This window comes from Bubalus bubalis, chromosome 6 (assembly GCF_019923935.1).
Source record: "Bubalus bubalis isolate 160015118507 breed Murrah chromosome 6, NDDB_SH_1, whole genome shotgun sequence".
Lineage (NCBI taxonomy): Eukaryota > Metazoa > Chordata > Mammalia > Artiodactyla > Bovidae > Bubalus > Bubalus bubalis.
The window spans coordinates 77,961,837-77,989,541 of record NC_059162.1 but is presented as its reverse complement, the minus strand read 5'-3'; the positions used below and the strand labels follow the sequence as shown (position 1 = coordinate 77,989,541).

At 40.1% G+C, this 27,705-nt stretch overlaps 1 protein-coding gene across 2 annotated transcripts in view; it reads right to left on the bottom strand.

The window, feature by feature from the left end:
- Positions 1-2,669: 2,669 nt before the first annotated feature.
- SLC35D1 (solute carrier family 35 member D1) overlaps positions 2,670-27,705 on the bottom strand; it is a 79,818-nt gene continuing 54,782 nt past the window's right edge. For both annotated transcript variants that reach the window (XM_044944874.2, XM_006071731.4), the window contains exons 9-12: positions 21,418-21,485; positions 20,240-20,318; positions 16,061-16,143; positions 2,670-7,467 (exon numbers count right to left, since the gene is read on the bottom strand). In XM_044944874.2, the coding sequence (XP_044800809.1) occupies positions 7,359-7,467; positions 16,061-16,143; positions 20,240-20,318; positions 21,418-21,485 (339 nt within the window). In that variant the 3' untranslated portion in view covers positions 2,670-7,358. The remainder of the gene's footprint in view (positions 7,468-16,060; positions 16,144-20,239; positions 20,319-21,417; positions 21,486-27,705) is intronic.

Sequence of the window (27,705 nt, the reverse complement as noted above, 5' to 3'; positions counted from 1 at the left end):
TTCATGACAATGGTCTTGGCAATTATCTCTTGGATATGACACCAAAAGAATAGTCAACCTAAGTAAAAATAGACAAATCGCACTACATCAAAATTTAAAACTGTACGTCAAAGGACACCAGTCAACAAGAATCAAAAGGCAACCTACAGAATGGGAGAAAATAGTTGCAGATAATTTGATAAGGGGTTAAAATTCATAATACTTTATAACTGCAGAATATCTCTACAATTCAAGAACCAAAAAATCCAATTAAAAAAAAAAATGGACTTGAATAGACATTTCTCCAAAGAAAGTATATTACGTGAGCAACAAGCATATGAAAAAATGCTCACTAGTTGTTAGAAAAATACAAATCACAATAAGATATCATCTCACACTAAGCAGGATGGCTACCAATAAAAGAAAATAACAAGTGTTGACAAGGATGTGAAACTGGAATCTTCGTGCACTACTGGTGGGAACGTTAAATGGTACAGTCACAACGGAGAACAGTACAGCCACTCCTCAAAAAATTTAAAATAGAATTATTATATGACCTAGCAATTCCAAAGAAGAATCAAAAGCCTATTTGTACACCACTCCTATAGATTTTGTATCCCATCCCCTGCTCCCAATTCATCTGTTAAAACCCCAATCCCTGACAAGATAGTATTTGCAGATGTGGTCTTTGGTAGGCAGCTAAATCATGAAGGTGGAGCCCTCAAGATTAAGAGTCCTTTTAAGAAGAATCAAGACAGCTTGCTTCCTCTCTGCTCTCTCCCACATGAGGCTTTGAGAAGATGGACATCTGCAAACCAGGAAGCGGACTCTTAGCAGCTGCCACATCTGCTGGCATTTTGATCTTGGACATTCCAGCCTCAGAGCTGTGAGAAATCAATGTTTGTTATTTGCCATCTATGGCCATTTGTTAGAGCAACTCAAAGTGACAGCTTGGCATGTTTAGCAATTCTTATTCACAATAGCCACATGCTGGAAGAAACCAGTGTCCAGCAGCGGATGGATGGATGTACAAAAGCTAGCATATACATACAATGGAAAATTATTCAGCCTTGGAAAGAAATGCTGACACGTGCTATGACACAGATGACCCTCAAGGACATTATGTTAAGTGAAATAAGACAGTCACAGAATGACAGATACTGTACGATTTTACTTACAGGAGTTATCCAGGGAGGCACAAAGTAGAATGGTAGTTGCCGGAGTCTGGGGGCAGCAGGGACCGAGCTCTGTAATGATTACAGACTGCAGTTTTACAAGATGGAAAAGGTTCTGGAGCCTGGCTGCAGAACAGTGTGAATATACAGTATTGTTCCTGAACTGGACACTTCAAAAGCATTAAGACAGTAAGTTTTACATTATGTATTTTACCACAGTCCTTTTTTAATGCCTTAATGTACTTTTACCTGTTTTTGCCAGTACCAATAGCTTCTTGAATAGCATGTTTTATATTTGGGGGTTATTTCCTAATAAAGTTATTCAGAGTCTTAAGCACCTGATTAAGGAGATGAAATGTTTTAAAGGCAATTTTTATATGCATTTCTTTCCTTTCAGTTTACCACAAGTACACCAGACACTGAATATTGAGTCATATGTGCTATTCATGCAAAGGATTGAATGGCTGTAAAGGAAAAACTGCTCCCAGGTCATCTTCTCTGCACCGTACTCACATTTCTGGTTACCAAACGTGTGTTTTTGCCCCATACCAAGCCAATCTGCTACATGGGCTACATGAGCTACAATTCAGTTCTGATACTGAACTTGGAGTTAGTATCAGATCCCGCAGCAAAAGGCCGAGTCCCACAAGACTGTTCCTTCAACCCATTTCCAACACAAATCACAAATCCAGATTGCCACCTGTGCTTCTGACCAAACAGCTATAAATCACACTCTTCTCAGGTTCGATTAATTTGTGGGAGTGGCTCACAGAACTCAGGAAAAGAGTTTACTTACTAAACTATTGGTTTATTACAAAAATATGTAACTCGGGAATAGCAGATGGAAGAGCTGCAGAGGGCACGGAGTGTGGGGCGCATGCAGACCCTGCACACTGTTCCAAGAGACCATCACCTAAGCACGTTCAGTAACTTGGGAGCTGTCCGGATCTCATAGTTCGTGGACGTTTATGTAGGCTTCATTATGTTGACATGATTGACTAAATCAATGGCCACAGATTTAACCTCTAGCTCCTCTCCCCTAGCCTCTCTTCTCTTCACTTGGAAAGAGCAGATGTATGGAGGCTGAAAGTTCCAATATAAATCTCTCAGTTGGTTCCCTTGGCAACCAGCTCCCAGCCTTAGGGAGTTTCCAAAAGCCATCTCATTAACATAACCTTAGGAATGGTTGAAAGATGCTATCAAAAGGCACCCTTTTCACCTTTATGGCTCTGGAGCTATTTCATGAACTGGAAACAAAACTACATACCCTAATAAAAGATTTTCCTGTAGCTCTTATATAGGAAATTTACATGGGTTTTAGGAGCAGTGTGCCAGGAATAAGGACAAAGACCAAATACATATTTCTTATTATAAATCATAATATCACATTGGCAAACAGTATTTTCTCTATTGTGTCTCAGTCAACTAATTAGGATGTCATCCTCTTAAATTGAGGCAGACTTACAGCTCTTGACTGTCTCTGCAGGCACTTAGAAAGAAATTTTAATACATGGGTTGAAGAAAAAGTATTTATTTGACACCTTTACAAAAATATTTAGGCACATAATTTTCATATTTATGTCACCTGATTTACATATCTCAATCCTCAGTACCTTTTAAAAACACTAAAATGGTCATTTGGTAAATAGAATCTATATTGAAAAAATACTGTGACAGACCAACATTTGTAGACAAAAATCAGTTGATTATCAGCATGAGAAAGAAATGTTTATGAACAAAATAATCTCTAAAAACATCTTGTGAGACAAAAAAAATCTAACCAGTAGATTTCTTTTTAAAAAGTATTTTCAAAAAAGAAAGCTTAAAAAAAACCCATCATAGAATATCTCCTCATACATGATGAAGTGGCATCCTAACAGTAAGAACTAGAAGGTAGGCTTAGAAAACAGCGATGATGCCAGAGGTTCACGAATACCAACAACTGACAAAAGCCTGGACACAGAGGCAGCATGAAGCTAATGCATTTAATTCGGAGATGAGAAGAAAGAACGTCCAACCTACACAGGAGCTACCTTAAGGTAACAAACTGGGGAACTTTTAACGGAATCACCATTCTGAAGTGTAATTATATTTCTCTGAGATAGATACTAATTTTTTTTTAATTTACCAAAATATGAGAGTCATTTTTTTCTTTTTTAAAGAATAGAATCTTGTTTAAAGGTAGAATCACCTGCATCATACAATAGCCCAACTATACACACTAGATATTTTAAAAAGTTGACCATGAGCAGAAACTCTTCTTTAACCATTCTAGAAGCAACCAAATTATAGGGTCACATTCAAAAAGAAATACATTGCCCAGGCCTCTAGCATTGAAGGAGCACAAATTAAGACTCTTAATCTTTGCCTACAGTCTAACCCTGAAATCATGACAGTAACGTTTGCTGAGTGCCTAATATGCACGAGGCATTGTGCTGAGGAGTCTGCATCCTTTGCCTTATTTATTTTGAAGATTATTATTTTTCCCTCATGGACAGAAAAATCAATCACAGCCTTGTTCATAGGGAGGAACCAGTAGTACACAGCTAAGGGGAAGCAAGAATACATGCAGGAGAGAGCAGAGGGACCCGGGGAGTCACAGAATTTGAATGGCCTGGCTCTCATCTCAGAGCTAGAGGACTAGTGTAGTCCTCTTAAAGAAGTGCTTCGGTCAACTCTATGGGTGGGACACCCTAATCACCAGTGCTGACAACCATGCAGGCAGCTTCTACTCATCAGTCGCTGACTCCTTTCATCTGCTGCTTTCTCTCAATCGGGGTCTGGCTAAAGAATTATACGTTCCTTGAGAATGAGAACCACGTCCTCTTCACCTCAGCTGCCGCAGAGCTTCACATAATGCCTGGCATAAAATAGTCAATCTCTGCTCACTGAAAGATGCCATAACAACCAAAATAAAGGTAGGCCTGCCCAAAATCCTGGGTACTACTTCAAACTAGTCAAAAGTGAAACTCTACTCTTCTCTCCATGAAGATCCTATATCAGCATTACTGCTGTGAACTTTCCATGCATGGCTGATACAATAAGAACTATAAAGAACAAACGCAAAACATACTTCTCTTTCTTAACCTATGTGCAAGCTGGATCCTACAAATGACTGAGTCCTACAGTCAACAGTCACGCGAAGGAGTTAAAAATCACCTGACGTGCTGGCAACGTGTAACCTGACCAATCAGGTTACTCAAATCAATCTGGCACTGCCTTAAAAACAGACTGGTCAAAGAGAGCATCGCTGTTATTAACTCAAAAAAAGGAGCCACTAGTTACAAATGTGTTTTCAGCATCCTCACCACAGCTCATCTGTCTCAAAGGGCAAATTCAGGATTTTTCTCCCAGGAGGTAGTTTCCAGATCAAAGAACTTTTGCTTGTAAGATGCTGGAATACCAGGCACATCTCTTCCTGTGCCATAACCAAGCCCGCACATAACTGAAAACAAACTACAAAAATGGTTGGTCAGTCTATTCAATCTCCAGATCAAAGAACTTTTGCTTTGTAAGATGCTGGAATACCAGGCACATCTCTTCCTGTGCCATAACCAAGCCTGCACATAACTGAAAACAAACTACAAAAATGGTTGGTCAGTCTATTCAATCTCCAACCTCCCCAGGCTTCTTGCTCTTAAGATGTTGATGGCAGGTGAAGGGGAATCCAACAATCAACATGAACAGGGCAGAGAGCCTGAAGCTGCTCCGCTGCATCAGTCAGAAAGCTCAGTCTAGGCCATGGGCCCTAATGTCATGTGCATTTAGTGAAGTTATTACTAAGCACGATTTTCTCAAATAAGACCTAGAGAGATGGCACATCTTCAAGGAAACCGACTCTCCAAGAAGCAGTTCAACACTTGGCAGGGCTGGGGGCGGGTGGAGTGGGTCTTAGTCCAACATCTCTGAATGCACACAAACTATTTCTAATGTCAAAGTTCCCTCCTCCCAATAGCTCAAAGAAGAAGGAACAGAACTACCAAAATTAGCTCCCAAAATGCATTCCCCTTGTCCCCAGGCAAAAGTGGGCAGGGGCAGCAAAATTCATAGGCAGGAGTGCGTGTCACCCATGGCCAGCCTGGAGTAAGACAGAAGCTCAGGCACGCAGAGAGCCCATCACTCTCTCTGACGCACAAAGCCTATTCCTTGCGGACTCTAAATTCCATCAACCACTCGCCTCCTCCAAAGAGCTCAGGCTAGCTCAGCTGGCACCACTACTTCCTCAGAGGAGAAGGTGGGGTTATCAATGGCAGCACAGTTCAGTGGAAAAAAAACAGAATTCTGACTTATTAGCAAGTCATCTTTCTCCGAGTCTTTCTTATCAATAAAACAGGGATAAGATGATATCTTGCACAACATAATATCCTATTCTCCCACTTAAACTTCCTCAGCTCACATAATATTAGGAAACAGTGTCTCAGGACTCCCTATATGGAGCTACTAACTTGAGAGTTGGCTATGAGGCTAATTCCAGGGACCCAGCACCACTGGCTAGGCTTTGACAAAGACAAACCAAAAATAAGGGAAAGATATGAATATGAAAAGGACCTCAATATAACTCTTTTTCAAAAATAGGACGAAATCAAAACCTTCCAGGTTCCCTGTTGAGGCACCAGAATACTAGCTGTTTAGGTCAACAAAGGCCAGCAGATTGCAAACCTGATGAAATGAAAACCATTATGTACACCAACGCAAAGGTAGCCAGCTTCCTGCACATGACTGCACAGCTGGCCTGAGCATTTATCTCCCAAGTCAATGGATGTCTCTAAGCCAAGTCACACTGCTGTGTTTGAGTTAACACCCGACCTGCCCAAAGAGGCAATTCAGGCAAGGCCCATCCACGGCTGCTCTCCCAGGATGCAGCACTGACCTTGAGAGAGGCAGGCCTGCTCATTAATGTGGGATGTGGCAGGAGCGTCCAAAGGAAAGAGGTTATGCTCATGCCACTGAAGGAGAGGAAGGAAGCTGATGGCTCCAACACTGACGGTGCCAGCAGCGCAGTCCAAGCCCGGACCGTACAGAACATCTCACCAGCCCTTCCCCTCGAATCGTACACTCAGAAATGTAAGGCTGGCCATACTGATTCAAGCAGGAGTAAAAAGAGCAGCAACAAAACCCAGAGGCAGGAAGCAAGGGGAAATAGATGGAGGTCATGTTCCCAGCATGCCATTCTCACTCGGGCAAGAACAGCTGAGCTCATGGTTTAGGATGGCAGGGTTCATATGCATTTGATGTACACTGCAGCATTTGGCTTCACATCGCTGTGGAGCTGTGCTTCTAATCCTGCATATAGATTTGCAGTTTCTGAGAGCTGAGAAAACCTCCAAGACTTGTTCACAGTCACAACATCTTCTGAATAAATCCATGGAGCTAAGTTCTCAGTCTTACCCTTGGTCACTATAGCAGGAGCAAGATCAGGCAACTACCTCTAAGAACATCTCTCCACCCCCAGCACTCAGCACAATGCCTGGCACCTATTACACGCACGATACCTTTTAGTTGAATGACTGACTCCGACAGATGAATAAAATGAGTAAAAGGTCTACTTCCTTCACCCCTTCATTTTCCTTATCCTACACAACATAGAGGGAATAGGACATTTTCAAGGAACACACCCTACTTCATCCCATGAGCTCTCAGGAAAGCCAATGTAGAAACCAATACACTTTGAAGCCACACACATTTCTTTAGTGCCAAAGATGTCCTCTTTGGCCAAAGCAGTGATGGTAGCCTCATGAAGAAAAGACAATCGTTAAGAAAGAAAATTCAAAGACGACTAACTTCAGATCCTCAGGTGCATTTCCAGCAGAAGGAAGGCCAAACTGTCTCCAGACTCAGCAATGACGTGAACAGTGAGGCTCCTGATGGAACGCTTTAGATATGTGGCTCTCAGGGGCACCTGGATATCAGACTATGGAATAAAATATTTTCAAAACATGGATGTTTCACTGTCGGCATAGAAGAAAAATAAATAAAAAAGCCCAGTACATTTTCCAGTCTGATATAAATTAATTCTAAGGGCATATTTAAAAGAGTCAATTATAAGTTTCTCTCATAAAATTTTAAAAGGCAGCAATCAATCCTCAGATTGTACAAGTGCAATGGTCTTTTCTTCATGATCAAGACACCTCAGTATCTGTATAAGAATTGCCAGTGTTCTCATTTGATCAAAAACTTGGGCCAATGCAGTCGATGCAACCCTTGTCATACTGCTCCTTTCCCCTTAATGTCCAGCTTGCTACTGGCTTCTGATTGTTTGCTCAGCTGCTCTTCAGAGAAGGTGATGTAGGAATATACCAGGCTCCCAGCAATGCTGCAAAACAGAAAACCACCATCAGGGAGGAAGGAAGGAATGGCACAAATATAAGGTAACCTGGAGTGAGGGTTGGAGCTACCTCTTAAACACCACCACATAAAATGAAAATATACAGCATTTTCATTTACCAAACTGGAGACACTCCCTCATCATGGTACTATCCACTGTCGTTGATGCTTTGGAAAAACGAATATTTGCATATACTTGTCAGCAGGAGTGCCAATTTTATACAGTCTTTCTTCATGACAATTTGTTGAAATAAAAACCTCAGAATTCTGCTTATCCTCTGACCTAGCAATCTATTTCATGGATGAACTGTATACATCTTCATAGACTTACTGACAAAGCATTTATCACAAAATCTATAACTTCAGAAAATTAGCTAAAGGATAAGTGTCTCACAATAGACTTTTATATAAATTCATACAATAGAATGCTAGGCATTTATTTAAATGACAGAAAATAAAGAGCTGGCCATGACCTTTAAAATGAAAAAATAATTCAGCCTTCTCCAACCCTATTTTATTTAAATGAACATGAATATGTACATTAATGCATCGGAATAAAGTCTGGAAGAAACAAAATAAGAATATTAATGATAGTTACATCTAGACTGAGATTATAGGTGATTTCTACTTGTATTTTTTGCATTTTCAAAAATAATCATTCGAGGCAGAAATACTTTTTAATAAAAATAAAAAACATCCCAATAAGTAAGAAAACAGGCTTCCCAGGTGGTGCAATGGAAGGAATCCACCTCGTCAATGCAGACTGTCAAGGCATCTCCTGTCAATGCAGGAAATGCAAGAGAAGCAGGTTTGATCCCAGGGTCAGGAAGATATCCTGGAAATGGCAACCCACTCCAGTAGTCTTGCCTGGAAAATTCCATGGATGGAGGAACCTGGTAGGCTGCAGTCCACGGGGCTGCAAAGAGTCAGACATGACTGAGCACCCACGCACACACACAAGAAAGAAAACATGCAGATCCTGGGGAGACTCACAGAGCTGGTTTCTCTCCAATTAGCATCAAGTGAACAGTGGAGAGCCTACATCATCTGAGCCCTTGGCCTCTGAGCCGGCTGCTGCCACCCCTCACACTTGTCTACCATACCTACCACCAGGAGGGTTCGCTCTTCTGGGACAGTGATTATTTGGGGGACCTCAAGCCCACCTGGGCTACACAGCCTCCTGAAAGCTCTTTTGAGGGAACGTATTAGAAGTACCTATCATGTGTGTTTAGGAATAAATGAACCTTCCCAACTAGATTACAAATTCTCTTAAGGTAAAAATTAGTCTATGCCTTTGCATATTAATCAGTCATCTCCTTAAGGAGACAGGAGAATAAAGACAAGCCGGTGGTTAAGACAGGAGGTAAGCAGAGAGACTGAAAATGTTCAAACAAAGTGAGACCATTTTACCCTCTTATCCAATGTGCTCTCACATGGCTAAACCATGCAGCAGATTTTTATAGTCAGATCAGGGTTAGAGTCCCAGCTCTGCTTCTTACTATGGTGGCTGTGTGACCTTGGGCAAGTTATTTCACCCCTCTGAGTCTCAATTTAGTTTTCATGTGAGCTCGGGGATGATTAAATGAAACAATGTTGTAAAGGTGGCCGTCATAGACTAGGCACTCAACAAATATTAACCCCCATGTTGCCTTCACAGATATCTATGTCCCTTCCATATCAAGGTAACCAGTGTCAGTCTGTGCACATACTTTCTTTAGTTTTTATTGAAGTAGAGTTGATTTACAAAGTTATGTTAGTTTCTGGTGTACAGCAAAGTTATGCAATTTCATATATATATATATACATAAATACATTCTTTTTCATATTATTTTTGTTATGATTTATTGCTGCTGCTGCTGCAAAGTCACTTCAGTCGTGTCCGACTCTGTGCAACCCCAGAGATGGCAGCCCACCAGGCTCCCCCGTCCCTGGGATACTCCAGGCAAGAACACTGGAGTGGGTTGCCATTTCCTTCTCCAATGCATGAAAGTGAAAAGTGAAAGTCAAGTCGCTCAGTCGGGTCCAACCCTCAGCGACCCCATGGACTGCAGCCCACCAGGCTCCTCCGTCCACGGGATTCTCCAGGCAAGAGGACTGGAGTGGGTGCCATCGTGTGCATATACTTTAAAAATAGAAGTACCTCAGTCACAAAAGTCTGACCAGGATGTTAACCATTCTATCTGCCTAGGCATTTTAGGAATTTGGCCAGGAGTAAGTTTACAAAAAAAATTAAAAGGCTCCCAAATTTTGTTGTGATTTCTTTGGAACTCAATGGCATTGATAAGGATATTATTTGTTAATTATTAACTGATGTGAGTCAGGTAGATGCTCTCTTTTAAGATTAGAATTCTGATAAGATTGCCTTCATGTACAATACAGTTTTGTTTTTTAAAGGACTCAACTAGAGAAAAGTTAATGAAACAAAAGAATATGAACCTAAAAACTTGCTTTCTACCTATTCTTCCCATTTAATGTCAGTGTTTTTGGAAAGGGGGCGTTTCTCTCACATATTTGGAAACAGGGTTTTTTGGGGTTTTTTTTGCTTTCCTGATATCTTTGATACTCTTCCCCAACTCAGGGCTGAATCCAAACTGCTCAAGCATTTCCATCATTTTCTCCCCTACTTCTACTCCTTTTTCTTTTCTGCCTTTAAAAAAAAAAAAACAAAACAAAAAAAACCTTAAAAGGTAGGTAGAGGACTCCTGTTAGAACTTTTAAAAAGGTAATATATATATTTCCCACACCTGGAAGAAGTTCCTTCAAATGTCATTAGTCTCCTGCAAAATAACTTTAGACCTCATGACCAGGATCAATCAGGGAAGTTTAGTAGCTGAACTAAAGCAGACAACCCTAGCTTAAAAACTGGGCAAAAGAAAACTGGGTTATGAAAAGTGAACTATATAAATAGCCAGTGGCAGTGCCCATAACCGAATACAAATCTGCTGCTATATTCCATCTCAGTGCTCTTTTGTAAGGAAGGGCTAGCTAACCTCCCTATATCCTTTTAGAAGTCCAAGTTATTCCAGTGAGAAGTCAGTTATTCATCTCTATTAAAAGCCTGGTAACTGTTACAGCAGCAGCAACCCACTGATAATACAAAACATGTCCTTGTCTCTCCAAATGAGAGCGCACCACTAAGAAGAGCTCACATCCTCACTTCAGGAGAAGCCTGGAACTAGAAGAGTCTGCCAGGATGGAATTATGCAGGAGGAGAAGGCTGGAACCAGGAAGCAAAACCTCCTTTTAAGGAAACAGGTAAGGGAGTCCCAAATGCAGGAACAGTAGATTCAGGAGCCAGGCAGAAGTGGCTAGACCAAAGTCCTCTCTGGAGGCAGACTCTGAGCTGCATCACGGCCCACCCCAGAGACTATACAGACTCTGGTTTGATGTCAGAAGGTACAGAAAAATGGGGTGTGTTACACAAAAGGAGGCTGGCTCAAGAGTTATGTAACCAGTATGATGACATATGCTGATGGGATATGAAAATAAAATTAATTTATTCCTCTATTCACTTTTACTGGACTGCAGTTAAGGAAACTTGGAAGGCAATCATGGACTGAATGCTTCACCAGCTGGATAATACATGGCAAGTTTCTCAGCCCCTCTATGAAATGAAATACTCACAGCACCTATCTCAGAGAACTGTTAGATTAAGTACGGCATACTTAGGGCAATGCAGAGAATAAGACTAAGCATAAAAAAATATTGTCTGGTATTTGGTTATTATTATTACTAGTTGGATGCCTGTTACAGACCAGGCACTAATAAGTACTCACAACTACAAATAAGACAAGTGATTTCTGCCCTCAGATAGCTGAGAATCTAAAGTGGCAATGGCTACATATGGTTCACTTAGGCTACATTATAACTAATTAGTCATTTACTGAATGATAATTCATTAAAGGGTGAGAACCTGGACTCTGGAGTTCAACCCATCAGGGCTGAAATCCTTCAATGACATGAGCTGTGTGACCTTGGCAGAGCTATGAGTGAATGCACCACATCTCTCTAGAGCACAGTGGCAGGCAAACAGAAACAGGCCCAATGCATGTCTTCAGAATGCATCAGACTGCAACTTTCTAAGCCTCAGCCTCCTCATTTATAAAATAGTGATAATAAAGGAACTTCAGGGCTTCCCAAGTGACTCAATGGTAAAGAATCCACCTGCAAAGGCAGGAGACACAGGTTCAATCTCTGATCTGGGAATTCCATCATAGAATACTATTCAGCAGTAAAAGGGAATTCCCCAGTGGCTCTGCAGGTAAAGAATCCACCTACAATGCAGAAGACTCAGGTTCTATTCCTGGGTTGGGAAGATTCCCTGGAGAGGAAATGGCAACCCACTCCAGTATTCTTGCCTGCAAAACCCCACAGACAGAGGAGCTTGGCGGGCTACAGTTCAAAGCATCACAAAGAGTCAGACATGACTGAGCCACTAAGCATGCACATACCACCCTATGGGATCCACAGTCAGCAGGAAAGAGGTACAAACTACTGGTACATGCACACCACAGAACCTCAAATGCAACACGGAATCTCATGCAATATGTTGAGGTCAGACAAAGAGCTGCACAACATTTTGTGTCATTATACAACATTCGGGACATCATATGGATACAAAACAGATCTTTGTAGGGGAGAGAGTTCAATGAAAAAGGACACAGGGAGATCTGGGAGGTATTAGAATTGTTTTATGCCTTGAATATGGCAGTGGTAGTTATGTAACTGTATGCATTTATCAAAACTCCCAGAACTGTATAGGAAATGGGGGGGGATTTTACTGTATTTAAATCATGTTGTTGTTGTTTTTTTTTTAATAGAAGGAAAAAAAAAAAAGAATCATAGATAAAAATAAACTCCTAAAGTTCTATGAATTCTAGCCTGGGCAGTTGTGGAGATGCTGGGGTCATTATCTGGAAAGCCTGCATTACTTGGGCCAAAGACACAGGCCAGAGCCCAGCTTCTGGTGGAAGCGCAGAGGCATCTTTTGTCACCACCCTTCACCATTCATCCCCCACTCGCTCTGCTGCTTTTTTGAGCTCGAGTGAACACACAGTAATTGGCCACTGGAAAAAGGCACTTAGGGACGTTGGAGACAGCCAGGCTCTTAACAGAGCCCTACTGGGGGACAGAAAAAAAAAAAAAAAAAAAAAAATCAAATTGGAGCCTGAGAACCTACCAATACAAACCTCTTGCTTCCTAGAATTGAATCCTATCAGAAAGGACTATTTAAACTTTTCCTGAGACAGCAAAAAAAAAAAACCCAAAAACCAAGCAGGATGAAGGGAAGCTTCATCAGAGTACTCACAAGTACAGTTTTATTAGTGATTTCTTTCAAAGTGCAATCAGCCAAGGATGGACTCATACCATTTCCAATCAATGTGAAATCTACTAAGTAGCCAATCTAAGTTTGGTTTTTCACATTAAAAAAAATAAAAAGTAATGTTCGCAATCCATGAGTCCACTTACTAACTAGTGTAAGATGGAAAAAAACCCAAAACCATAATTTTTATTTTAAAGAGGAAAAGTGAAAGAAAAAAAAAGGCAACATATACTTTCCTTTACAGACACTGAAATGCAAGTTGTAATGGAAAGAAATGGTATTTGAAACACAAGGTCATCTGGACTCTAATCCTAACTCTGCAAATAATTTGAATGCTGACTCGCAAATAAGTATACTGCTTACTCTCCTTAACTCTGTAATGAAACAGAGATTAAAGAGATATGGCCTGTAAAATTTATTATAATAAAATGTGAAGGCAATTCAAAATTATTAAAAATACTACGTAAGGGAAAAGTACCAAGGACATCATTATCAACTAACCTTGCTAGCAAAACAGTACTGTTTAACCAGAACCACAATCACCTCTTAACACAAAAAGAAACTTTCAAGACTTTAGATTTGACATATGTTGGGCTGACACATGAACTATTCCAACATACTCAGGCACTGAAGTTTTTTTTTAAAATAGCCTGCAATGTGGGAAAAAACCCAATATTTCTTATAAGATACTATGTTATAAGATTTAACTGCAGACATCTGAAAATGCAAACAGCAGCTCTTACTTCATTTTAACCATCAAGTTCTTACATGAAGGAGACAAAAAAAAAATCAAGGCATTTCTGAATCAGGCCTATAATGTATCATAAAGACTCTTTAATCTAGATTTTTAGAAATGAAGGAAGCTTAGGCTACATGCAAACTCAGAACCAGTTCACCATGTTGATCCTTATATCCTGGCCGTTCCTCACAACTATTAATGAAAGAAACTGGTTATCTACTAAGCATAAATTATCAAGCAATGAATCAGGTACTTCATTCATTGGATTATTTCATTCCAACAACTCTAAAGATACAGGTTTCTAACGGAAATATGTAAGAAAACTGAAGATCAGAAAAAAAACAACGCTTTCAAAATCACACAATTGTTAAGTATCAGAACTACAACTGTGAATGAGATCTGAGACCCAACTGCTCGTTTTCTTTCCAGAATATGCCATCCTCAGGCATATTTACATATCCAACCTCCGAACAACATATCCAATCCCCACAAATAACAAATAATTTTTCCTCTAAAAAGACAAACAATAATAATGGCAAATAAATGTCATGGAAGGGAAAATAATGAATTATTATCTTATTAATAACATTAGTATTAAATCTCACACTGATTCATAAGAAAGGTGGAATAGGCATTATCACTTGTTTACATTTAAAGATATAAAAGCTCGAGAGTTATATAATTTATTGTAAATTAAAAAGATACTACCATTAAAGACCTTTATAGTTTTCAAAGTGTTTTTTTATCACCAATCCATAGAGAATTCATCAAACAAATATTAAGCAATGACCAGAACTCATTCTAGGAGCTTGGAAAGATAAGTGAACAATACAGGCAGAGATCTATACCCTCATGGAACTTACATTGTAGCAGGGGAGATAGAAAATGCATAGTATACACAGAAATAAACAGAAAAATAGAATAAGAGGGCTTCAGAGCATCAGAAGAGGAAGAGCAGGTTGCAATTTTAAATAAGGTGGTCAGGGTAAACTTCCATGAGTAGGTAACATTTGAGCAAAAATATATAGGCATATGGCAACCAGCCATGCAAGTATCTGGCAGTACAGTGTTCCAGGTAAAGAAAATATTCTGTCCAAACACCCTAAAGAGACAGCATGCCCTGTATTTGAAAAGAACAGCAAGGAGGTCTGTGTAGATGAAATAGAGTGGGGGAGAAGAGAAGCAAGAGCTGAAATTGAAATTGAAGGGCAAGCGAGGGACAGACTTTGTAGGGCCCTGTCAGGACGTTGGGACATGGAGCTGCTGCTACTGCTGCTAAGTCGCTTCAGTCGTGTCCGACTCTGTGCAACCCCACAGGTGGCAGCCCACCAGGCTCCCCCATCCCTGGGATTCTCCAGGCAAGAACACTGGAGTGGGTTGCCATTTCCTTCTCCAATGCATGAAAGTGAAAAGTGAAAGTCAAGTCGCTCAGTCGTGCCTGACTCTTAGCAACCCCATGGACTGCAGCCCACCAGGCTCCTCCGTCCATGGGATTTTCCAGGCAAGAGAACTGGAGTGGGGTGCCATCGCCTTCTCCGTGGGACATGGAGAGCGGAGTACAAAGAAGAGTGACATGTTCTGACTTAGCTCTGACAAGGAATACACTGTCTACTCTTGAGAACTGACTAGGGGTGAGATGTGGGGATGAGCCAAATCAGAGATGCAAGTATAGAAGACTAGCAGTAATTTAGGCAAAAGATGTTGGCGGCTGAGATAATGATGGAAGGAATGCAGACGGTGAAAAGTGATCTTTTTGGATGTATTCTGAATGTAGAACCATTTGAATTTGCTAACACACTGGATGTTGGGTATAAGTTGAAGAATTGAGGATAACTCCAAGCCTTTTGAATTGAGAGGCCAGAAGGATGGAGTGTCACCAGTTGAGATGTTCAGGCTGTGGGTGGAACAGACTTTGGAGGAAATACAAGGGGTTCAGTTTTGGACATGTCAGCCGGAGATGTCAAGTGAGCTAATTAGATGTACAAGTCTGAGTTCAGAATAGAGGTCTTTAAAATTTGAGGGTTTTAAAGCATATAAATAGTATTTAAAGCCATGAAATTCAAATTTCTCAAACTGAAAAAGCTCGTTCAGGCAAGTTACCCTCATCATTGTTAAAGATGAATGAAGTCTAAAGAAATGCAGTGATGTGTCCAAAATAAGATGCATATAAAGCAATATAAAGAGAGTTGCTATTCTTTAGTCTGGAATTTTCTTAAGAACACTGCACTGACATCTAGCACAATAAATAAAAGATTATTCTTTCAAGGCTAAACAAAAGGAGTTCAATTTCCAGAAAAGACTCCCCCAAAACTGTGCATGAAATATGAAACCACTTTCTTCTTTTTCCCTAAAAAGCATTATCAAAAAGACATTAATTGTATAACGTATTGTAGGAATTCCACAAATGTCTGTTTAATAACAAGTGAACAAATTTGCCATTAAATAGTCCAAGCTAACTGTGACTATTTGACAATCTAAATCCATCTGTCCAACTGGTTACAGTTAAATATTTTTACTTACCTGATATTTAAGCCAATGAAGTTTGTCCAAGTGAAAATATAATCTCCACCAAAGACCATTCCAATATAAGTTATTAATATATTCTAAAAAGAAAAATGGCAAAATACTGTTACACAGGTTTGAACTTTTTCAATATTCAAATAAAGTCATCCACACAATGACCCAAACATATATCCTTAAATTACAAAAGCAAGTAAGAGAAACTAACAAAAACCCAACGATCCTAAAATGAGTGTAGCATGAGTATGAACGTCAACTAACAAACAATAACATCAGTCTCTTCCTGGTCTCTCCAGAAGCTAAATGCTTTCACCAATACTGAAGAATACTAAAAAGATCATCAAACTTTCCCCTTCCTTGTGATATGGGCTGACATTACAAATCTAAATAATCACTGTTATTACCAGGGCTATTTCTACACATTTAACAAGTTCAAAAACAATGGTTTTTTCCTCCCATAGAGGTAGCAGTTGACTTTGTGAGGGGAGAGTAAAGGAAAATCTGCTTACAGGCAAGTATCTTTCCCTTTTTTTTGAAAGGGAAAAAGGGGATGATGGAGAATTTACCAACTCAAAGACTATTTCTAGAGGACTCTGTTGGTGTCTTAAAAAAACAAGGGGAAGTCATCTCAAAGTATCAAACATAAAATCACCTCTCCCAACTCCCTTAATCTCCTAGGTATAAACACCTGCTTATCTTGCTCCTTTTTCAGCTTGTGAGATCTTAGTTCCTCAACTAGGCCTCCCCAGATGGCTCAGAGAGTAAAGCGTCTGACTGCAATGCAGGAGACCCGGGTTCGACCCTTGAGTCGGGAAGATCCCCCCTGGAGAAGGAAATGGCAACCCACTCCAGTCTTCTTGCCTGGAAAATCCCATGGACAGAGGAGCCTGGTAGGCTATAGTTCATGGGGTCGCAAAGAGTTGGACACGACTGAGCGACTTCACTTTCAAAACTAGGCCCCAAACTGGGCCCACAGCAGTGAAAACCTCTGGCTCCTTTTTAATTATCCTCAGACCACAAAGATAAAATAAAAATTTCTGAAGTTTAAGCTCTTATTCAATTCCTCCCTAACCTTTTTTCCATTCGTAAGTCACTGACTCCTGTGCTATTACAACTGCCAAAACGGTAAATGTCACAAATATTTTTAGTACCTGGCCTCTCTTAGATTAGGCCTACAAAGCAGAAAGTAAAGTGTTTATCGTGTTTTGAAAAGGCCAAAAATAAACTTTAAAATTATTCTTATAGTGGAGTAGTACCCTTTGAGACAGCATTAAAAATTATGTCAGCCTCTTCCAGGTCTAAATATAGAGAAAAAAAGTCACTTTAGAGCAAATTTTCTTATTATTTGAGAGGGGAAAAAAAAAAATACCACGTAACCGTAAACAAGGCTGGTAGGCAACTTGGGAAAATGTGTTAACAGGACCCCTCTTGGAATACAGAGATTCAGGGAAAAGAGACATTAGCATAAACTGCCCAAGAATTTCAGAAAAGGAAAGAACAGAGAATCCAATCTTTTGCTCAATATCAGTCAGAAGTCAGAAAAACTATATATTAAAGCATCCTAACCAAGATTTTCCATCAGAAGACACACTCATGCCCCCAAAGTAGAACTCACCAGGAGGCACAGAAGGGTCTGTGCTGGGAGCTCAAAACGAAGACGGCAATTCTGAGCCTTTAGTTTACCTGAGACTCAGTGAGAAACCCTGATGACTTCCATGCCCTGCATGGAAGATTCTGATTCAAAACATCTGAGGTGGGCCTAGGACCCTCCACGTTTAACAAGTTCTCCTAAGTAATTTTACCACCACACTTAAGAGAAACAAGGAATGCTGACCCAAGGGTTTAGTGGGTTAGGTTCTCCAAGCACAGAAGGCAGCTTAAAGCCTGCTGGGGAACAGTGACTGAGCTACCCAGGCTGTAAATGGGAGGCTAATGAAAGAAGCTCCACTCTGGCCCAGCTCCAAACCAGCAAGGCTATCAGGGTACTCCCATATGTCTGAAGGTATAACACATTCTTCAATACCTTAGCAGCTGTGAGAAGCAATAGCAATATAAACCACAGCTGACCCTTGTACAAAGCTGGAGTTGGGGTGCAGTGAAAAATCTGAGTATAACTTATAGATCTGTGTGTGCATGTCAGTTGCTCAGTTGTGCCCAACTTTCCAACTGCATGGACTGTAGCCCACCAGGCTCCTCTGTCCATGTGATTCTCCAGGCAAGAACACTGGAGTGGGTTGCCATTTCCTTCTCTAGGGGATCTTCCTGACCCAAGGATCCAACCTGGATCTCCAGCATTGCAGACAGATTCTTTACCATCTGGAGGCACCAGGGAAGCCCGACTTATGGATGGCCCTCCTTATCTGAGATTGGGCATCTGTGGATTCAGCAACCACAGATGGTACAGTACTGTAATATTTACTACTGAAAAAATTCTGCATGTTAATACATTATTGACTGGGGGATTTTTGCAGACACTAACGCCTATGGCTGACGATTTGTTATGTAAGTGAATACAGAAATGTCTCTGGTCAATAGTTTTTGGGTAACAAAACATATTAGTATGTCTCTGGTCAATAATGAGTAAAGTGGACCCTAGCAGTTGAAACCTGCTTTGTTCAAGGGTCAACTATAATCAGATACTCCAGGTTTTTTCCTCCCTCTAGAGTTTAGAAGTAAAACCGTTCCCTTTGGACTGAGTAAGTTCATATGATTCTGTGGAGAGGAGGAAATATCAAAAGAAAAGCACTGGACTTAATGCTGATGAGAGCATTACTGTATTCATACCTCACACTGATGACAATGAAAAATGTACACTAAGAAATTCTAAGCGATTAGGTTTAGTTATTTGCTAAATAACTTTCCCATACCATCCTTCTTCCTGGTTAAAAATAAGGCACCAACTGTCCTGTGTCTCGTGTTCCTGCTGTTTTTATTCTGAAGAGGCAAGCCATCTACTTTGCTCCTGAAGCATTAACTTTACAAAACCCAAACAGGGCTGGAGAGGTAATTTGAGGCTGAAACTATCTCAAATTTGGGGCTGAAACTGTCTCAGCCAGCCCAGGCCTTCGAATGCTTATCTCTAGCTTTCATAGAAGTCACACAGTTATTACAGCTTAATTTAGAATTCTATTCACACCAAACGCTCCAATTCTATGTTTGAAATCGCAGACCTTCTGAGGCTTTAACCCAAATCTAGTTCTAAAATGAGGTCTGGTATCTATGAACACAGCTCCATGGCGGGTACAAAGGGAAACACAGCACAGCAGGACAAACTACTCTGCAACCCCTTCCCTCATGACTGACCAATGAGGCACCAGAAGTTAAGCCCCAAGGGGGACTGTGCCGTTTCCTCCAAATGATCAAGGACTTACCTCTCTCTATTGTGCTCTTTTAGAAAGTGTACACCCGGTGGTGGATTCATGTTGATGTATGGCAAAAGCAATACAATATTGTAATTTGCCTCCAATTAAAGTAAATAAATTTATATTAAAAAAATAAAAAAAGAAAGTAAGCCTACCTCACTAATGCTTTGGGAATTCAGGGATGCTGCGGCCTCTTGGATCTTAAAGCACTAGAATCACAAATTCAGATGAAAGAGGCCTCAGGCTTCAAGCTGCTAACTGCAGCTGAGCATTCAAGTCAATGTGGCTCTCCTGGCTGAAGACAAACGAGCCTCCCTCAAATAAAATGGATCGGGAGGAAATGACATCACTGGTAATGTCAGACACAGCTTTTAAAAGTGGGCCATTTAAGGCTTGGCTCACGCTTAGGAAAACTCTCTTGATTAGCTTCTGGCAGGCATCCTTCTACGACGCAGCCAGAGCTCAGCGAGGAAGAGAATAATTCTCGTCAGGAGTTAAAGGGACAAACCCACCAGTTCCAAGCTGGTCACCTTTTCTGTCAGAGACAGGGCTGAATATCACTCTCCTTCCTCCCCTCTGAGATGACGCAGTCTCCTTTTCTCACTCCTCAGACCTAAGCTGCCTGAAAGTGGAGATCATGTTCTCCCTGAGTTCTTCAGGATTGTTCTAGAAACCATCACCACACTTTGTCAAACCAGCAAGGCAACACATGAGGAAATAAGAATGAAAGGGTGAAAGCCACAGTCAGACTTATTTTAGAAGAACACTTTTCAAATAAAGCAGGCACCAAAAAGAATACAGTACCTTTTCAACTCACCTTAATACAGCCAACTATTGTAGTTGTAAGAGCAGAATTATACTGAGTGCAAAGTACTGTAGCATACATCAAGATAAATCTGGAAAAAATAAGCAAAAGGTATAAGTAAAATCCAACTGCTTGTTTTATAATAACCCCTGGCCAAGGGGAATGATCGCACATTTTACTAGACGCTGCCTGTGAGCTTTCCCACCTCACTGCTGCTTCTATTGAAGCTTTGGATTTTTTTTTTTTAATTTCATTAAAGAGAGACACATGTCCATTTAATGATCAGGTGCTTTTCCCAGCTACTGCACTAAAACCTTGAAACCACCGTTCACAATCATGAGTCATCTTTTTAGATCATAGTCCTAATTCACCTAACTGAGATACAAAGCTCAGGGCTTACAGACCCTGGCTCAGGTCTATATGTAACATGAGGGCAATATAATTCTGGACCAGGGTGAAGACAAGAGAGATACTTTAAGGATGGAGGAAAAACAAGTGAGAACTACTTTAAGAGGGGATATAGTTCACTTAACAACAGTGGCAGCAGTCGGCACTCCCAGATTTTACAATGAGGCTTCTGAGCCTGACTCAGTACCAAGCTACTGTGTCATCTTTATTTTGAAGCATCCAGTCACTATGTAGCAAGCCTGGGCTAGATCCAGTCACGAATATCAACTGAAATGACTGGTTGAGGGAAAAAATACCATTAGGGAAATTTGGAGGTGAAGAGAAGAGGCACATTTGCAGATACCTCTTGCTTTCTTCAACATGGTAGGGAGAATCAGTCCTAAATTCAAAAGCTGCTACTACTGCCCACTAATTCTGCAAACTTAAGACAATTTATTTGAATTCTGAGCCTGTTTTCTCAGGCAGTAAGGAGTAGGGGGCAACAATATCTGTCAAATGGTTAATGTAGAAATAAAATTAAATAATGTATGTTGAAATATAATGGTGCTTATCACATACTAGCTTACTGAATAAATATTTAGTTTTTTTCATTCATCCTTCTAAAAGCATGACTTTGAGATTAGTTTGGTAGCCCTAGGGGTATATTCCCAAGGATGGTGAAACCACTTGAGTCTGGAGGTTTATCCTGAGCTGATACATTCAAGAGACAGGAATGAGGCAGAAAGACACTAGACCAAATTTCTTTAGGAAAACTATCTGCTAACAAGGCAGCAAAGGCTTACCCCATCACACAAGAGAGGGTGAACTGCAGAAGAAAGAGGGTGTCAGCCCAGCCTTCAAAATCCAATGCCTGTAATAAACAAGAAAGCACCAGATTTTAGAGCAGGCCCTCCAAGTTGGCGGTATCATTCATTAATGAAAACCCTGTGTGGTTGCTCCCATCACACAATCATATACATACACTTCCATGCATCACTCCAAGGATAAAGAGTGATGTTCAAGAATCTCATATATATGGAAATGAATCAACAAGCAGTTTTGTAAGGTTTTCTCCTTTCCAAAATGTAACATGAGCAAGATTTTATATTTCTCCACGTTGGTACCAAGAAACTGCTATTTGCTTGAAGGCACAAGCCATGTCTTGCTAATTTCAGCAATCTTCCCAGATGGCTGGTATTAAATAACGGCTTTCTCAAATCTTAAAACATATTTCTTCCTTGTCATGTGTGAAAGCTCAAGTACAGTCTTAGTTACCTAAATTCAGCTGAGGTCCGTCCAGGGAGAATTACTATTTTAAAACAGTTGATTTTATAAAAGCAAAGTTTCTGTTGTTCCCCTTTGTTTCTAAGCCAAAAGTCAAAGGAATGAACAGAAATGACAGTGTGCATTGATCATCTGTCTCTCACCCATGAGGGAGGGTTTCTCTCTCAAGTACATAAATTCTCTTGCAATATGAGTTTCTCAAGCAAATTTGAGGAACATTCCACTTTTTATCTCTCTGCCAACCTGTCCAACTTCAACTCTTGCCACTTCAACACAAATCTCATAGCTCCAGGGCTCCAGCAATACCCAGCTCCTCGTGGCTTATAAAACATAACATGCATTTCACACTCACATGCCTCTGCTCGGAATGCCCTGCCCCTCGACATTCACCTGACTCCTGCTCACCCATCAAACTAGAAGCCAAGCAGTTCCTCTGTGGGGCCTCCCCAGATCGAGAGCTCCTTCCCCTGGCCTCAGCACTACTCCTCTTCAGTACTTCTTTCTCTCTGAACTCAAGTCTTCCTCTACCACATCTACAGGCGGGGAGCTCCCTGGTGGGAGGACCCACTTCACATTAGTTGAATCACAGCATTTGATAGACAGTAGACATTCAACTTGTTTATGATTCTTTGTTGAGGCATAACATATAAAAAAAATTAAATTCACCAATTTTTAAGTGTGTAATTCAATGAGTCTTGACAAATGTATAGGCATGAAACCACCATTACAATCATGATACAGAAAGTTCGGCCTAAAACCATAAAACCTAGAGGAAAACAGAGGAGAAAGCACCTTGGCACTGATCGTGACAACAATTTTCTGGCTATGACACCAAAAGCACAAACAACCAAAGCACAGATAAGAGGGACGACATCAAACTAAAAGGCTTCTGCACAGCAAAAGAAACAATCCACAAAATGAGAAGGCAACCTATGGGATGGGGAAAAATATTTGCAAACTACAAATCTGATAAGAGGTTAACTGCCAAAGCACATAAGAAACTCATATAACTCAACATCAAGAAAAACCCCAAACAATCCAATTAAAAAACGGGCAAAGGAATTGAGTAGATATCTCCCCCTCAAAAAAAGGTATAAATGGATAAGTGGTACATGAAAAGGTGCTCAACATCACTAGAAAAGTGCAAATTAAAGCCACAATGAGATAGCAGCCCACAACTGTTAGAAGAACAGCTGTCACCAGAGGTGCCAAGTGCTGACGACGGTGTGGGGAAAAGAGAATCCTTGCATACTGTTGGCAAGAACGTACATTTTACAGTCAGGACGAAACACACACACACACACACAATGGAACATTATTTAGCCATGAGAAAGGAAATCCTGCATTTTGCAACAACATAAACGGACCTTGAAGGCATTCTGCAAAGTGAGATAGATCAGACGGAGAAAGACATACACAGTTTGATCTTACGTGTAAAAATCTAAAAAAGCCAAATGCATAGAATCAGAGCAGAAGAGTGGCTGCCAGGCACTGGCAGGGGGAAACAGTGAGATGTTGGTTTTATAACTTAGAAGATGTATATGTTCTAGGACTCTAATGTGCAAAAACGGTTTTATGGTTAACAAAACTATGAAGTTTACATACTTGAAAGTTACTAAGAGAGTAGATCCTAAGTGTTTTCACCACAAAAAAAGGAAATGGCAGGTATGTGAGGTGACGGTAGGGTTAACTCATGTTACTATGGTAATCACTTCCTAATACATAACTATCAAATCAACCGTTGTACAACTTAAACTTACACAATATTAAATGTCCATTATATCTCTGTAAAGCAAAAATATTTGCTAGCCTAGAAAGGTCCCTCCTGCCCCTTTATAGTCAATCCCTCCCCCATTACAGCCTCTGGGAACCTCTGATCTCCTTTCTGTTACTGGAGTTTTGCCATTCAATAATTTCATATAAATGGCATTGTACAGTATGTACTCTTTTATAGGTGCCTTCTTTAACTTGACATAATACTTTTGGTTCCTTCAGTAAATGTATCTTTCTATATGGAAATGTCAAAGTGTTTTCTAAATGTATTCCCACCAGCACTGTGTGAGAGTTCCCAGTGCTCTACCTTCATTTGGTTTTAAAAAACCAAAATAAACGGACCTAGAAAACTTGATACTGTTAATCTGTTAGGGCTACTGTAGCAAAGTACCACCAACTGAGCGACTTAAAAAACAAAAATCATTTCTTACTGTTTTAAATGCCAGGAGTCCAAGCTCAAGGCATCAGCAGGGTAGGTGCCTGCTGAGTGCTGTGGGGGACAATGCCTCTGCCCTAGACACTGGTGATGTGCTGGCAATGTGGTGTTCCTTAGCTTACTGAGGCATCACTCTGATGTTTGCTTCATATTTTCATGGCATTCTATGTTACTGTCTGTATCCAAATTTCCTCTTTTTCTAACCACACCAGTGATGCTGGATTAGGGTATACCCTACTCCATTACCTTTTCATCTTAATGAATTGTAATGACCCTATTTCAAAGGCACTGAGGTACCGGGGGTAGGACCTCAACATGACTTAGGGGAGGAACAACACAACGCAATTCAAAATACATTTCAATTAACTTTTGTGTATTTCCTGAGGTAGGGGTCAGGTTCATTTTTCTGTATACAGATGTCAAATTGCTATAGCACCATTTGTTGAAGAGGTCATCCTTTCCTCATTGATTTATTCAGGTAACTTCAACAAAAACAACTAACCACATGGTCTATTTCTACTTCTTGATTCTCTGCTCTGTTTCATTGATCTATTATTGTTCTGTAAAGTTTTCAGGACACAGATATAGACATATTTTGCTAAACTTTTCCCTGAGTATTTCATACTTTTGAAGCTTTTGTAAATGGTACTATTTAGTTTCCAAAAGTTTACTGCTGGTAAATGACAGTTCAGTCAATTTTCACATGCTGACCTTGTTATCTTACAACTTTGTAAACTAGTTAGTTCTAATCACTCTTTTGTGAAGAGGAACTAAAAAGCCTCTTGATGAAAGTGAAAGAAGAGAGTGAAAAAGTTGGCTTAATGCTCAACATTCAGAAAACGAAGATCATGGCAGCTGGTCCCATTACTTCATGGCAAATAGATGGGGAAACAGTGGAAACAGTGTCAGACTTTATTTTTGGGGGCTCCAAAATCACAGCAGATGGTGACTGCAGCCATGAAATTAAAGACACTCCTTGGAAGAAAAGTTATGACCAACCTAGATAGCATATTCAAAAGCAGAGACATTACTTTGCCAACAAAGATCCGTCTAGTCAAGGTTATGGTTTTTCCTGTAGTCATGTATGGATGTGAGAGTTGGACTGCAAAGAAAGCTGAGTGCTGAAGAATTGATGCTTTTGAACTGTGGTTTGGAGAAGACTCTTGATAGTCTCTCGGACTGCAAGGAGATCCAACCAGTCCATTCTAAAGGAGATCAGTCCTGGGTGTTCTTTGGAAGGAATGATGCTAAAGCTGAAACTCCAGTACTTTGGCCACCTCATGCGAAGAGTTGACTCATTGGAAAAGACTCTGATGCTGGGAGGGATTGGGGGCAGGAAGAGAAGGGGATGACAGAGGATGAGATGGCTGGATGGCATCATTGACTCGATGGACGTGAGTTTGAGTGAACTCCGGGAGTTAGTGATGGACACGGAAGCCTGGCGTGCTGCAATTCATGGGGTCGCAAAGAGTCAGACATGACTGAGCGACTGAACTGAACTGAATCACTCTTTTCTAGATTCTTTTTTCTCTGCATATATGATCATGGTTTTTATAGAGGTATTTTAAATTCTTCCTTTATAATCTCTTATTCTTACTTTCTTGCACTGATAAGGTCTTCTAGTATAATGCTGAATAGAACATTATATAAGAGTGGACATCCCTGCCTTGTTCTCAGTCCTAGAGAAAAGGTACTGCGTCATTGACCACTAAGTACAATAGCAACATATTATTTTGGTAGATGTCCTTTATTGGATTGAGAAAGTTCCCTTCTATTCCAAGTTTGCTGAGAATTTTAAACCCATAAATGGGTGTCACTTTCATCAACTACATTTTCTAACTGTTGACATGTTTCTTCCATTTTTGCAGTTGTTTACTAAGTTGTCTCTGATTCTTGGGACCTCATGGACTGTAGCCTGCCAGGCTCCTCTGTCCATGGGATTTCCCAGGCAAGCATACTGGAGTGGGTTGATATTTCCTTCTCCAGGGGATCTTCCCAACCCAGGGATAGAACCTGCATCTCCTGCATTGGCAGGCAGATTCTTTACCACAGAGCCACCAGGGAAGCCCTTCTTCTATTTTATTGTTGCCAATATGATGAATTATACTGATTAATTTCCCAGTTTTAAACTAACCCTAATTCCTGAGATAAACACAACTTGGTCATGAGATAGTGTCCTTTTTATATATTGCTGGATTTTTTTAGACTAGTTTTTTTTTTCTCTCCTTATAATTTTTTTTGTCAGCTAGTGGTAGAGGGTATGCTGGCCTCATAAAAAAATCATTTGGGAAGTGTTCCTTCCTCCTTTTCTACATTCTAGAAGAATTTATGTGGAATTAGCATTGTTTCTTCCTTAAACACTCCAGTGAAGTGATCAGGGCCTGAAGTGTCTTTTTTCATAAGGTTTTCAACTACAAATCCAATTTCTCTAATAAAGATGGGGCTAAATAGCCCTATTAATAAGGACTTTTAATTATTTTAAGTAAATCAAGCAAGTTAATTATTTTATAGAGTAAGGCTATTCATGTTACCTATTTCTTCTTGAGTGAGCTTTTACAGTTTTGTCTTTCAAGAATTTGTACACTTCTCAGTTTTTCAGTTTATGGCATATTGTTCATATAATTCTCTTATTCCTTTAATATATACAGGCTCTGTAATAATGCCCTTTGTTCATTTCTGATGTTGGTAATTTGTGTATTCTGACTTTCTGTCCTGATTAATTGGCCAGGGTTTAGCACTTTTATTGATTCTTTCAAAGAACCAGCTTTTACTTTGATTTCTCTGCTGCTTTTCTGTTTTCTATTTCATTGATTTCTGCATCCTTCTATTTACTTTGGGTTTAATTTGCTCTTATTTTCTAGTTTCTTAAGGAAGACACTTTAGATCACTGAATTTAAATCTTTCTTGTTTTTAATATATTTTAACTTCTAGTTTAATTCTGGGCTGATCAGTACACATACCTGGATGGTTGCAATTCTTTTAAACTACCAAGACTTGTTTACGGCCCAGAACATAGGCTATGTTGGTACACTGTTCCATGTGCACTTGAAATGAATGAGCGTCCTGTTGCTGTTTGACAGAAGTGCTCTACAAACACCAGATAGGCTGTGCTGGTTGATGGTGCTGGTCAAGTCTTCTCTATCCTTAATGACTTTCAGTTTAGGTATTTTTATCAATTACTTAAAGTAGAATAAAAAATCTCCAACAGGTTGGTCTATTTATCCTCTCTGTGCTATCAGTTTTTGCTTCATATATTTTGAAGCTCTCTCATCAAGTATATACACATTTAGGATTGTTATACCCACCCATATTAACCCTTTTAGCATTATGACATGTCCCTCTCTATGATACAGTTTCCTTTATGTTTATTCTATTTAAGGTTTATTGACTTTCCTGTGTGTGCAGGTTTAGCGATTTCATCAAATTTAGAAAAAATTCAGATATTATTTCTTCAAATTTGTTTCTGCCCCCCACTCAGCCCTTTTTCAGGACTCTAGTTACACAAATGTTAGTGCTCTTAGTATTATCCCACACATCACTAATAATCTGTTCATTTGTTTTCTAGTCTTTTTTTCTGTCCTTCATCTTGAACACTTTC